The 15,000-nt window shown below is 51.6% G+C and overlaps 1 protein-coding gene across 2 annotated transcripts in view; it reads right to left on the bottom strand.

The window, feature by feature from the left end:
• Positions 1–15,000, bottom strand: part of plxna3 (plexin A3) — a 108,202-nt gene that overhangs the window by 61,035 nt on the left and 32,167 nt on the right. For both annotated transcript variants that reach the window (XM_035521821.2, XM_035521822.2), the window contains exon 4: positions 4,670–4,810. In XM_035521821.2, the coding sequence (XP_035377714.1) occupies positions 4,670–4,810 (141 nt within the window). The remainder of the gene's footprint in view (positions 1–4,669; positions 4,811–15,000) is intronic.

Genomic DNA, 15,000 nt, shown 5'->3' on the forward strand with positions numbered 1-15,000 from the left:
CATCTAGCCAGCAGCTCTGTTCCAGTACATTCCGGTACGTTCCAGTGTGTGTACAGTATCAGAGGCCCGATGTGCATCTATGCTTTCTGAAACATGGTCGTTACTGCCCCTTCCCTGACCGCCTCTGAATTTACTAACACAGTGTATCCACAGGTGTATACTGGGCCGGTTTTTAACAGATCTTTTTCCAAAGCTGGCTTTATTTCTGCACATGTGCCCTAAGGGAGGCGATCATATCGTGTTAAGCACTTTTTAAGCAGGCCCTGCTTTCTTCTCCCTTCAGCGGAACAGCCAGAAACTCAACGGCCGTTCAGGTCTGCTGGGCATTTTTAGTGGGAGTGGCCCACTGTCGCCACTGGTGACTGAAGAACTCTTTTTTGTGTGCTGGGACTGGCGTGCCTGCACCTTGGTTCAAATCCCAGAGCTGCTTCCCCCGGCCTGCACCGTGACGGTTAACATTACCAATGCCTTTAACAGACCATATTGAACAGCGTGGCCGAGGCGTCCGCCCAGGGGCTGCCAGCGAGGGCAGCAGTAATTACCACGCAAAATCAACACCAGAAAATATGACCTCTTCTTTACAGTGGAAAAAATGAGAAGACATCATTGTGTAAATGCTGCATTATGGTCCATTATTTGTACTCCTCATGAGTGGAGCCAAAGGTTGAAGAGCAGAGAAAACACTAAACAAGAGAGTACAGGCGCTCACATGGATGAAAGGCTATTTTAAGGGCCGAACAGGAGCTACACTGGCCTGAGAATACACAGCTACCCTGATGTGAACCCCACAGCTCACCAGACCCCCTGTTCACCCAGGTACCCAGCTTACCTTCTGAACAACGCTGCAAAAATACTGGATTTGCACACACACACACACACACACACACACACACACACACACACACACACACAGCTGGGGTAGCTCGAGATGCCAGCACCGCTGACTCTGTCCAGATGGAGCCCTACCATACCAAGTTGAGGAGCTCAACTTGAGAAATGAGGAAGAGCCTTGTCTGCACCCAGCTGCAGCTAGCGCCATGTTTAAAAGGGGAAAAACTACTGTAACTTTGAACATGAAAATGCAAGTGGGCGCCTGGCCAAACGCCCATCTGAATGGAAGCTTATATAAGGAGTGTGGGAGTCATAGTACAGCCAGAAAACCAATGCTACATCACTAGAAAGGGTGGTTTGTGAGTGATGGTGTGTGATATCTTCACCATCATCTACCATCTTAGTGCATGTTTGAAAGAGGCTGTCAGTTTTGGTGTATGTGAGCTATATGCTACTCGGTGTGTGTGTGTGTGTGTTACACGTGCTTGTATTTGTTTGAACAAGGGTATTTTGATCTGTGGTGGTACACGCTGGCATCAGGCTGGGTAAACACTCACTGGATCTATGCTGGTCTTACGCCACTCGTTGACGTGTCAGCAGTGGTTGTTGTTGAAACGCACCTGGGTTTTCAAAAGGTCATCAGCAAGCTTTATTTCAAGGTCTCACCCACAACCCAGAACTGGGTGATGGCAGACCCCAAACACCTGGCTTACATCTGTAGGAAGGGTGAACAGATGTCACCGTGTATGGGAGGAGCCTCAGGGAGGGACCAATCACAGATCAGTCATTCGGCCAATGAAGTCTCTTGTTTTCCTCTCAACCAAATGCAATACAACCAAACCAAATGACCAAATGTCCTTTTTTTCAACAGACCAATAGGGCGTCTAGCTAACACTGTCATAAGGTGATTGAAATAAGGTTGCGTGTGTGTGTGTGTGTGTGTGTGTGGTGGGTACAGTATCAGTGTGGAAGATCTCTGAAGGAGACCGAGGAAGAATCATGGGTTTCTCTAAGGGGGCTTTGGCACCACAGCTCTGAAAGTGCTCCTTCTTCCCTTTGATCAAGGCCAAGATTAGACACAGCAGCGAGAAAATCCAGAGTAGGGAATAAACAACCCCACCCAATGGGGGCCCTGCCTTTCAAGTATGAAGCAGACGACTCCATGTGAGAGAGTGAGTCTGTGTGGGTGTGTGTGAGAAAAGAGAGAGAGAGAGAGAAAGAGTCAGGATTTGTGTGTGTGTGTGTGTGTGTGTGTGTGTGAACGTGTGAGCATGTGCGTGTACACTTGTGTGAGTGTGTGACTGAGGGTGGGCGAGGTGTAGTGTGTTTGTGCTCTGTGTTAATTTATTCGGCCATGCAGCGTCACATAAATACACTGTTTTATAATCCGGCAATCCACATCTCTGATGCTTTTCTACATACACACACGCGCGCGCGCGCACACACACACACACACACACACACACACACACACACACACACACACAAATGTGATGATCCAGAGGGTGAATCCATGTGGCCACAGTAAGAATCCAGCACGCTGTATATGGTGAAGAGGTCTAGAATGAACTTGCAAAGCTGGAGAACGTTCCGGATCCGCAGGAGCTGCTCCTTGTTTCCCTTGGATGGCTGTAAAATGGTAAACACTGGCTCCCCCTGGCCCACCACCACACCGTGGTGGCATTTACTGTCCGTAACTGAAACATGTCCGTAGACATAGCGCAACCTTTCACCTGCCCGCTCACCTGCCGCTAATGAAATATTAAAACGCGTTTACGGTGGTGGTTAAATGTGGGCCTCATTTATTGACTCCCTGCCTCTCACTTCATATTTCACGTTTCCAGACGAGCCGCCGTCTTCCCACTCCGCATTTCCACAGCGGACCTGCCCGCTGGTCCGCAGAGAAAGTTAAAGGGCAAGTAGTGAGCAGAAGGTAACAGCATCTGTCAGGGTATGAGTTAGCGTAAGACGCCTGCTGCTCGGCGTGGAGCTGAAGGGGGGGGGGGGGGGTAGAGAATCTACGCAGCGCAACTGTGTGCGAGGGTGAAAAACATCTTGCTTATTATCAGGATCCAGCGGCAAACGGATGGCTGGGATTCTGCGCCACTTTCATCCGCTGAGGGCTAGCAGGCAGGGTGAAGCGAACTCAAGCAAGAAAGGTTTTCGAGCCAAGGCAGATCCAGCACCTACGAGCAAGCTCAGACAGACGGGCGACAGTGGCGTTCCATGATCCGCCCGTAAAGAATGCTTTTAATCAGCTCTGATTGATCCCGTTCCGTTCCCTGCCCGCTTTAACATGGCCGGCATCCTCAGCAGTCCGTCACGACGGTACCAATATCCGGAGCTGACTGAGGGAGCTTTTCCGCATGGCCGGCTCCATTTTTGGAGCGAGCAAAAGGGAACCAGAGTCATTCTTTATCTCTTCCTGATCGGCACCAACAGCAGGCCTGTGCTGGCACCGTCGGAGTGACCCAGCGTGTGCCTACATACCCCACTGTGTGTGCCTACATACCCCACTATGAATGCCTACACACCCCACCTACATACCCTGCTGCAACCACCTACATATCCAGCTGAGAGTGCCTACATGCTCCACTGTGAATGCCTACTTACCCCACTATGAATGCCTACATACCCCACATTGAGTGCCTATATACCCCATTGTGCCTACATACCCCACTGCAACCACCTACATATCCTTCTACAAGTTCCTACATGCCCCGCTGCAAATGCCTACATACCCCGCTGTGAGCTCCTATATACCCCACTGCAACCACCTACATACCCCATATGAGCTCCTACACACCCGGCTGCGACCGCCTACATACCCCGCTGAGAGTACCCTGCTCCACTGGCCGGGGCCACTGCATGGGAGCAGCCTATACCGTTTGGCCCTTTCTGGAGGCTCTGGCCGAGGCGAGGCGAGGCGAGGGCGGGCTTTCTCGAGCAAGCCGCTGCTCACCTCACCGGCGCCTGTGCTCCGAGGCCACGGCTGTGTCTCTCTCGGAGAGCGCTTTCAGAAACATGCACAAAGAGAGCAATTTCAGCTCATCTCGGCATGCCAGCGGAGCCACAAATGAGCATCGAGAGGAAGGTTTCGACGAGAAACAGAGAGAATGAGAGAGCAAAAGAGAGTGAGAGAGAGCAAAAGAGAGTGAGAGAGAGCAAAAGAGAGTGAGAGAGAGCGCGACAGAGGAAACAGAAGAGTAAAAGGGAGAACTAGGGTGTCATTCTTTCTGCAGCTGTAGTGGGTTGAGTGTCTTTCTTGGCTGCGGAGGGTCTTCTGTGTTAACCTTCCTCCCCCAGCTGTACAATGAGGGCGTAGAGAGGGGCCTCCACTACGCCTGCCGCTGGATGGAGACCCCCCAACCCCCCAGATCTTATTAAGACCACCAGCTGGGTCTCCCATTCACACACATCAGCCAGTAGTTCATGTTCTGTCTTCCTGTAGCGCAGATGTTAAAACAACATATCTGAGATTCCGGTTGCGGCTCTCAAACAAAGCACAGACCGGAGGGCGCAGAGGGGTGGGGGAGGGGAGGCCCAGAGCCGTCTCTGCCTGACAGACGTCTCTTTATTCTTGCGCGAGAGGTCTTCGTCAGCGTAGAACAAGTGTTCTCGTGTGCGTATTACACTCAGTTCCGAGACAAGGAGGAAGACCAAGGTAACAGAGCTACGCTTCCGTAACGCCCTTGGCCACAGAGGTGTCAGAGGCGTAACAGTACAGCATATACAGCGGTAAAGGACAAAACATTCCCGCAGGCATTACTGTAATGGTATCACACCCGCGCTGAGCAAATATAGTTGCGATACTGTCAGGACACAGAGCAGATGTTACCTGTTTGTCACTCAGCAGGTAGATGTACTGGTAATCGGGACTGAAAACCATGTCGCGCAGAATTGGGTTCCCCTCCACGACCGTGACATTCTCATACAGCAGGGCATTCTGGGAAGGTGGAGGAATGCCATCCACTCGGATCTGTGGAAGAAAGAGGGAAGGCGTGAAGAACTGTGTGCGCTTGACCTCACCTGGTTCGTCGGGGGGCGACGGTTCTGCTGTGGCTTCATTTTCTCCATGCTCCGCTCTCTGATGTGGGGTTCGCCACCGTTCTCATTCGGGTGCCAATTGCCTTGGCTGACCCAGAAATGGAGATCTGAAGGAGCTTGTGAAGGCAGCACGCATGCATGCACGCACGCACACACACACACACACACACACACACACACACACACACACAAACACACACACACACACACAGTCCTGATCCACTTTACTGCTTATGATTAGATGGAAAATAAAAATGAATCACATTTTAATGGCACTATATCCATACATACACAAACATACACAGACACAGACACACAAGGGCATGCGCGCGCACACACACACACTCCCTGACACACTCACTTGAACCCCCACTGCTTCATCATTAGCGACTCGTCTGTTTCCTCACACTGATAATTAGAGTAGTGAGGATGTTCAGTAAAAACATGTTCTAAAAATGTCAAATTCAAAACATCTTTGAAGTGATAGAGCAAAATAAATAAATAACTCAATAAGACAGAGAGTGAGAGAGTGAGAGAGTGAGGGAGATGGGGGGGGGGTTGCGAACAAACTGAACGCCGCTCCTGACAAGCTCAGCCGAAATGGCAGCGCTCACCTATTTACCCTTCCGCTAGCAGGAGAGTGGAGCAGGCGTTCCGCACGCCCGCGTCCTCATCAGTGCTGACGGGAAAGTGACAAGAGGCAGCGATGAGAGGAGACTGCCTCGGAGACTGCCTCGGAGCCCAGATCGAAACAAGGCAGCAGGGGTGGGGTCGCTCCAAAGCGAGGGGAAATTGAGGCGCAGTGGGCGTTGGGGGGGGTAAGACCGCGGCAGATGCGACGCCCATCAAGCTTGGGCCTCCTCCTAAATATCCAGGTCGGACCAAAGTGACAAACACCGTTAGCCTGTTAATTAGCTGCCTCCTCGTGGCCGCAGTCGAAGTAATTAGTGTTGACAAGGTGACATCAATTAGTCGAAGGCTGCCATATTGGGTGTCGCAAGTCGCCGGCCAAGTCGGCGCGCGTGAGTCAAGCAGCAGCAGGGACAGAAGGTTCCGGAATGTGACGGACTCTGCCCGCCGTTTGTCAATGCATGCGCCACCAGCTGTAGAGTCGCGTTTGCCAGCCGCTGGCCACGCAGCTCACGACGCGGCGGCTTATCGCATCGCTTCATCTCCCGCCCGCCATCTGTATTTCTTCCTGTCACCGGGCAGGAGTGAGCGGATAGCTAACCAGATCCTGTGGGTTCACCTGTGGCACGCCCATTAATATTACTGGCTACAGTTCTGCTTCCTGAGGAGCATAGCGAGCACAGGCTCGCCGGCAGATGGCGCCTCGGCCATGAGCATGGTAGCGCGTGGAGAAGCGCGGCAGCCACGCCCACGGTGCGTGCGTCACCTTTCGTGGCTCGTCTGAGAGAAGGATCATCCCCCGTGCCTTCACCCGCACGCCTCTGTGCTTGTCAAACAACAGCAGGGCTGGAGCTTGTCTCGGTGGCGGATGCAGCCGTCAGTGGCACCAGGCGTCCTGCCTTTAGGGAGGAGCTCCCACAACAAGTCTGCCATCGCGACAGCAGCCAGAGTCAACTCCAACCACAATAAAACCACCAGACCTCCTCCAGCCCGTGCGTTTTTTATAGAAACCCAAGTCTGGCTTGCTAACGGGGTACGTGGATGTAGAAAGGGAACCTCGTTCATCTTTGGGAAAAGGCAAAACACTGAAGCAGTACAATCGGTAAAACATTAAATGTTTCCATCGTCACACGAGTTCTTTCGTTTTTTTTAATCCTCAGCAGCACATGCTGAGACACCGGACAGAGAGGAATGCGGGACCATGCTTCTGGAGCTGTAGTCCGTCCCCCCGGAAGATTCTAGAAAGCTCTAAGCAGCTCGGTCCTGACATACAGTGGCCACTGTGGCAGAACATATGTTGGCAGACAGCTGCCCTGGCCCGTGCATGCGGAAAAGGACATCAGCCCAGCCACGCTGCTGTCATGGCCGGGAAGCCCCGCCCCCGCCCACCCCTGCCCCTCCCACCCTACACCTCTCGAGAGTTTGAAATGCAGATCGCTCCCGGTGTCTGCTGAGAGCTGACCCGAACCACACCTCAAACACCTTGGATGAGGGCAAGTGGAATTTAGTTCCCGATTCTGGCTTTCCTAGTACTCCGAGGAAACCCAGCGCTAGCGGCTGGCTGTCCGTCCGTTAATCAATGCACCACACATGCCTGGCGGGGGCGCTTGGGGTCCCAAGGCCCAGCAGGACTGATCGTAGCCCAATTTCTCCCCTCATCGATCGGGAGAGGAGACGGGGGAGGTGCAGAGGGGGAAGAGGTCGAGGGGGCATTGTTCTGCTCGGCGGGACGCTGGTTTCTGAGCGATTTTGAAGCCCTCGCCTCAGCTCTGATTTAAGGGCTGAATGAAAGGAGATCCTTAAGTGGAGCTGGGTTCATTCTCCCTTTCCTCCACCCTCGCGCTCGCTCACTCTCTCTTTCACTGAAAGATGTCCTTCCTTTTTTGTTAGTTGCTTCTTGTGATCAAATTACGAGTTTGCTTCAACAATAGCAAGGCCATGAAAGCCTGTGAGGTTTGTATGTTTCCCAGTGCGACATCTTAATGTCCAGGTTCTGGAGTGCGGTATACTTCCTTAAAGTGTGCCATGCTGATGGTATGATAAGGGCTGGAAATGGACGGGCTTGGGATGGAAACCGCCCACACACACACACCCTCCCACCCACACACAGATTTTATTTTATGGTCTTCTCATACATCAAAGACATGTCTGAGAGGGCGGGACTTGCGAGGAGGTTAAAGTGATATATGAAATGTCTAATGACTGCATGAATGAATTTAAAAGGGGAGATGAAGGTGCGTGTGTGTGTGTGTGTGGGGGGGGGGGGGGGGTTAGGTTGTCCCACTGTGGGGATTAGTGGAGAGTGCTGGAACCCTCGGAGCCAGCCGGAGGTAACCCTCCCTGGCCAGCTCCAGGAGACAAAGGAAAGCAGCGGGGGGGGCTGGAAGCAAAGGAGCCAGCGAGCGCTACACAAAGGAGGGACGGAGACGGAGGGAGAGCGAAGGAGGGATGCATCGCAGGGGGAAAATTGGATTGTGCGGCACTATTTAGAGAAAATGAGGTTCTGAGGACCTGAATGCTCAGTCACCGTAATCACGCTGCAAATGTGCGACGTGCAAGAATTACACGCACACCAGTAGGACCTGGAACCACTGCACCGATGAGCCTGGACCTGAAATCTGGGTATGTCTGACACGCACTTATTTCCGGTACATTTCACCTGGCATGCGCACGTGCCGCTCACGTGTAGCTCACGTGTAGCTCTTGCACTGGCCTGGATAACAGGAAAAGACTAAATAAACATACCAGGCAGTGAAATATGTATAATAAAACGATGGCAAAAAGGCAGAAAATATGTGATCACGTTCTAAAATCGTTTTTAATTTAATCCAGTGGAAGGCTTATGTTTTTATAGGATAAGCAGAATGATTCACAGCTCAAGGCTTGTCAATTTTTCTGTGGGTATATAACAAAAATCCTCCTTTTAATCTAACACGGAGTCATCCTACCTTTTCTCCCTTATGCGCAATTATAATCAGGGAACTATTGAAAACCCGGCAACACAGCACAGAGTCAGCCCCGATCCTGATCAACTCCCTTTACTCTCATCTACTGGAACAAGTCACGGTTTGGTCAAGTTAAGATCCCTGGTGAATGTTGCCATTACATATAACGGCACCTAGTAGACTGGGCTCCGATTAAATACAACAACCTTTACGACGTTACAACGAGAGAAAAAAAAGAACTGAAGCATCCAGGACAGACCACACTGACACTAGATATTCACTCTTTGCAGTGAGACAGGGCTGGTGCTGGATGCAGTGAGACAGGGCTGGTGCTGGATGCAGTGAGACAGGGCTGGTGCTGGATGCAGTGAGACAGGGCTGGTGCTGGATGCAGTGAGACAGGGCTGGTGCTGGATACAGTGAGACAGGGCTGGTGCTGGATGCAGTGAGACAGGGCAGGTGCTGGATGCAGTGAGACAGGGCTGGTGCTGGATACAGTGAGACAGGGCTGGTGCTGGATGCAGTGAGACAGGGCAGGTGCTGGATGCAGTGAGACAGGGCTGGTGCTGGATGCAGTGAGACAGGGCTGGTGCTGGATACAGTGAGACAGGGCTGGTGCTGGATGCAGTGAGACAGGGCAGGTGCTGGATGCAGTGAGACAGGGCAGGTGCTGGATGCAGTGAGACAGGGCAGGTGCTGGATGCAGTGAGACAGGGCTGGTGCTGGATACAGTGAGACAGGGCTGGTGCTGGATGCAGTGAGACAGGGCAGGTGCTGGATGCAGTGAGACAGGGCAGGTGCTGGATGCAGTGAGACAGGGCTGGTGCTGGATGCAGTGAGACAGGGCTGGTGCTGGATGCAGTGAGACAGGGCAGGTGCTGGATGCAGTGAGACAGGGCTGGTGCTGGATGCAGTGAGACAGGGCAGGTGCTGGATGCAGTGAGACAGGGCTGGTGCTGGATGCAGTGAGACAGGGCAGATGCTGCACCATTGCTGTCGTTCACATGCACGCCGTGCGCAGACAGAGGCTCGGGTCGTTTCCACTGCTTTGCTACAGATCTGTCGAAACGCGTTGCCCTCGGCAACTCCCCGCACCCCATGGCGCGCGGAGGGTTATCTGCAAAGGAAGGAGGCTTTTTGTCCCCCCTGCTTCCAGCGTGTTGAGAGCAGAACAACGAGAACATTACAGCTCTGCTTTTTTTGTGTGGGGTGGGCGCCCCACTCACAGGAATGCCTTCTGGTGTCAGCCTGAAGAGAGGACTCCTCTTCCCATCATGGGCAATCGATTTTACATTAACATCAGGAAAACAGAGGGGGTGGGGGTGGGGGGTGGTCCTCTCCTGTGTCAAAAAAATGAGGTCAAATCCTCAAGCTCCAAATCCATCTTCTTGGGGGGGGGGGGGGGGGGGCGTTGCACCCCAGGAACTGAACAACGGCGTCCGTAATTCAATTAAGGCTCTTATCCCATTTAGCCCTCATAGCCGAGGGGCAGGAGAACAGACAGAGCACAGCGAACATGCTGTTGCCCCTCAAGCCTTCAACGTTTGCCCCACCTTGGTCCACACCCCAGCACACACGCCATCACTGGTGCCCTGTTTGACACCCCTCTGGGCGTCTTCCTCAGCATTCCGTGACCTCTGACCCAGACTGAGTCATGACCTGCGGGGTCGTCAAGGCTGGTTATAAACAGGTGGTGGGCACGGAGCGGAGCGGAGAGGCTAACACCTTTAAAATACAGACATCTCGCTGAAACATTCCTTTGAAAGTCATGGGAAAAAGCACGCATGACATGTGTGAATACAAGGAAAGCCCTGCAACAGGGACCCGTCTGCGAAAAAGGCATTTGAGCATATTAGTGGAGTTTTAAGAGGCACCGGGGATTTTCAACAGTTTGAAAAGGAGATGAATTCATAAAGCGTAATTAACAATCTGTGCAGTGCTCTGACGTTGGGTTTCACTGCTGCTAACAACTGCGAGTCCTACACAGTTCTGATCACTGGGAGGGCTTTTCCTACATGTCCTAAACCACATGACCCAAAGGTTATTTGTTTTATGTTGGCTAAGAGGTTATGTAAATATTTGGCAGAAAAATCCCATTTTACCACCTGGTAAGTAAGTTTGTCTGGGTATGGGCCCAGCTGCCTTGGGTAGTACGCTATATGCATACGTGTCTGTGTGTGTGTGTGTGTGATTGAGTGTGTGTGTGTGTGTGTGTGTGTGTGTGTGTGTGTGTGTGTGTGTGTGTGTGTGAGTGTGAGTGTGTGCTCAAGGAAAGAATGTGCTCAACCACCAGTGAACACTGGGGAGTTTCCAGTAGCCCACTACTCTGGCCCTATCGCCCTTCACAGTCCATACACACTTCCACCCAGCTCCAATACACCAGCAATTACTCACAGCTGTTCAAGTACGCCACTGCATCGCAGTGCACTAATTACAAGTTGGGCCTATCTGGAATGTTTTATCCTGACCAGGACCCACCTAATCATTTACTGCTTTCAGTCCGGTTTCGGATATCTGCACTAAATCAGCGGTCACGAAATCATTTCCATCAGGCTGGTGAACCTGTGGCCTCTTTAGAGGCTCAGTCGCCGTTTGCTTGGCGATACGATGATGCTAAGCTGCTTAGCATGAAACACAAATAAACACAAAGAAGCATGAATGACACCAAAGGTCTACTGGGAGGTGTGTCATCGAAAGCCTACAGGACTCGTCACCGTAAGGCAACAGTTTACTCTCTTTCCCTTGGGAAAGAGGACCAGCGAGCGGAAGCAGGGATGATGGGAGCAGGCAGGAGAACTGGAGCGCGGCCGGGACCTCGAGCGAGACACGCGCGGATCATGTCTGGCAGCCATGGCGACGCTTTTTCGAGGCTTGGACCGGGGCCTCGGAGCGCCTGTCACGTCGAGCCCAGCGGGTGTAGAAAGGCACACCCGCGCTCTCGAGAGCCTGTGACAGGGCGCGAAGCAGTCAGGCTCCAACGAGCACCACAGCCTGCTGCCCAGGTGCTGCAGCTGGAGCCGGGCCAAGGGACCGTCAAACACGCTCACACCTCACAGAGAGTGAGGAGGAGAGGAAAGAGGGAGGGGGAGGAGAGGAAAGAGGGAGGGGGAGGAGAGGAAAAAAGACAGAGAGAGAGGGGGGGGGGACAATGAGGAACACTGGGGCATTTCAGAGCCTCCAAGGAACCTGTTTGGATTCTGGAGGGACAAAAAATAAAAAGTTGAAACTTTGCCAACGATCCCTAAGAAACTCCCAGTATTCCACTCTAATCCTGTTGACCCCTCAGTCCTGAGCTCAGATTATGGTGGGGTGGAAACATCAAACTCAATAAGGGAATTAATTATGCAGGAAATTGCATGTTGGTTTTGCACATCCTTGCGGTATTACACGCAGGAATGCACAAGCAGAAACGCACACACACACACACACACATGCACACACACACACACACATGCACAGGACACAAGCTGCCACGCTATTGTCGGTGTGTTTGGAGTAGATCTCCTGTGTTTATGTTAGCAGGAGAGGGAAAGTCCAGGAGTTCTCAGGCAAGTTGATACTTTCCACAGCTCGGCTAGCCTGACGCTAGGAAACATGAAAGGCCGGGGTTTGAGGCCGGACGGCCGCCTTCATCCCCCAAGTTCAGGCAGCAGCTGCTTCTGTGAGCGGGATCGGGGGGGACACTACAGAGCACCGCAACCGCATCAGCACCAAATGCAGTTCTGACTCCGTAACAGGGGATGACGTTAGCCCGTACAGGGAGCCGAGAGCTTCAGGATGACACAGAGGAAAAACACAAAGGCGGATTTAGTTTTCCCGCTGATAAAATCCCACAGAAATCACACCGACAGAGATTTGCTGAGAGGAACTCTGAATCTTAACACCACAGATCTTATTCTCCAGCCAGAACATGGTTTGTATGCTGCTACAGTTTTCATATATCCAGCATCTTTGTCATAACACAATGTTCTATATAAACAATTAACCACTGCACACTTAAAGCCAATATTGTTTGTTATCACTTGTTTGTGTTATATGGTGATCTCAGATGGTATGTGGCCTTTTATGGCAATATGCAAGGAATTTAAATACCACTACGCCTTGAGTCAGGAAACTCAGATCAATCGAACACCAGTTACCCAGCAACACAATGGCATAGCTATGACCCTCATTTACTTCAGCCAGTTCTCAGTCAGAGACTACATTTTCACTTGTTCCTGTTTGTCTGTCTGTGTGTGTGTGTGTGTGTGTGTGCCCACGCTCATGGGAAGAATAGGTGTCTCGCTGGCATGTCTGCCCATTAGCCAGGGCACATGTCGCTGAAGCGATCGTTATGATAAGTGACTGGAAAATAAGTCAGTTCAGGCTCGCTGGGTCCAACTGTTAGCACTGTTAGCCTCAGCTAACTGTCAGTAAGCACTTCACCTGGGCAGCTCAAACCTGGCCCGAACGCGCACTCACACTTAACCAATCAGCAGAGAACACCTCAGGTGGGCGGGGCCATTGTGCTGAGGTATACAGGAACAGCTGAATTTTCTTGGAGCCCCTGTACTGCTTTTTCTGTCTTTTTTTAAAGAGACTGTCAGAGCATTAAAGTCTACCTGATAGTCACCAATGTCACTGGTGTGATTCTTATAATACCAAGACTCCAGTTTTACCCCAAATAATGCTAACACTCTTAATACGTTTAGTGTTAATTAACGTAATGTTACTAATACACTTTCATTAATGTGAGCTTTATTGCAGTTCTGCTGCTTTATTGGATCTCTGACTACGATAGCCTGAGCGTTACCCAGTTACCCACAGTTACCCACCATTACCCACAGTGATCCACAGCTATCCACAGTTACCCAGTTACCCACTTACCCACAGTTACCCACAGTTACCCAGTTACCCACAGTGATCCACAGTGATTCAGTTACCCAGTTACCCACAGTGATCCACAGTTACCCAGTTACCCACAGTTGTCCACAGTTACCCACAGTGATCCACAGCTATCCACAGTGATCCACAGTTACCCACAGTGATCCAGTTACCCACAGTGATCCACAGTTACCCAAAGTGATCCACAGTGATCCACAGTGATCCAGTTACCCACAGTGATCCACAGCTATCCACAGTGATCCACAATTACCCACAGTGACACACAGTTACCCACAGGGATCCACAGTTATCCACAGAGATCCAGTTACCCACAGTTACCCAAAGTGATCCAGTTACTAACAGTTATTCCATTACCCAGTGATCCACAGTGATCCAGTTACCCACCGTTACCCATAGTTACCCAAAGTGATCCACAGTGATCCACAGTTATCCATAGTTACTCAGGTACCTAGTTACCCACAGTGATCTATAGTTACCCAGTTACCCAAAGTGATCCACAGTGATCCACAGTTACCCACAGTGATTCACAGTTATCCATAGTTACTCAGATACCCAGTTACCCACAGTTATCCAGTTACATATAATCATCCACATCTACCCACTACCTTATCTGCAGCTGAAGAGCGCATGTACTGATGTCTGGACCTTTACAGAGAAAAAAAAACACACTTTTACCAGCGTAAAGGAACCTTTTGTGTACTTTTCAGTGCTTAACTTCACTACTGCAGCGCGTGTACATGTATATGTTACCTGCCAGGGCTGTGTCTGTTAATCAGCCCGTGCATGTAAACACACAAGCTGGCTGGCAGGACAGCCGGGCCGAGTCATTACGCCACGCTGAAACGTCGGCAAAGACAAACAACCATCGTGTCTCCACGCTGGGGAACGAGTGTAATTAACGGCACGTCCATCCCAGCGCAGGCCCTCGTGTTAACAAGGCTCCGAGGCATGCAGGGCGCCCGCTCCTCACGCCCTGCTATGCTTGCGGCTGTGAGCTTTCGTTTGTGGCCCCTGCTGCCAGCGCTCTGCATGTCCACTTAGGGTTATCAAGAAAGCACTGCGGCAGAGTTCCAAGTAGCGGGGCTGACTGAGCCACCATCTTGATCTGATCTCATCAATCAGGGAAAGCTGATCTACACACGCTCCCTCTGACTTGTAAATCAGCAGAAAGGCCACATGCCGCTTTCAAGCTCCGAAGACAAACAATTGGAGGCTGATTAAAATTTACGATAGATCGTGTTTATTATGTTTAGCTTGACCTTTGGCCTTGGAACCTGAAACCCTGACAAAAACCATCAGTCTGAGACTGAGAGAAGCCAGGTGGCTATCAAACCCTTCTCCCCACTCCCTCCCTGTCTTCATTCTCTCTCTCCTTTCTGTGACTCCTCTCCATGTCTCTCGGACATATACAACGACCTAGCGAGCGTTCCATGCACTTCTGCAGCTCGGCGCGCGTGGAGTAGGAATGGGCGGAGCCCGAAGCACACGGAAAAGGGATGGGAGGGGCTCAGAACACATGCAGAAGGAGTGGGAGGAGCCTGCAGCGCATGCAGAAGGAGTGGGAGGAGCTCGGAGCGCGCTTTTCCATGAGCGGTCATCGAGCAGGACACCTCTCCCCTCCTCCGCCGAGGAGAGCCAGGGAGTCGCATTACCTTTAAATGGA

Source organism: Electrophorus electricus, chromosome 25 (genome assembly GCF_041902795.1).
Source record: "Electrophorus electricus isolate QZ-2024a chromosome 25, ASM4190279v1, whole genome shotgun sequence".
NCBI lineage: Eukaryota > Metazoa > Chordata > Actinopteri > Gymnotiformes > Gymnotidae > Electrophorus > Electrophorus electricus.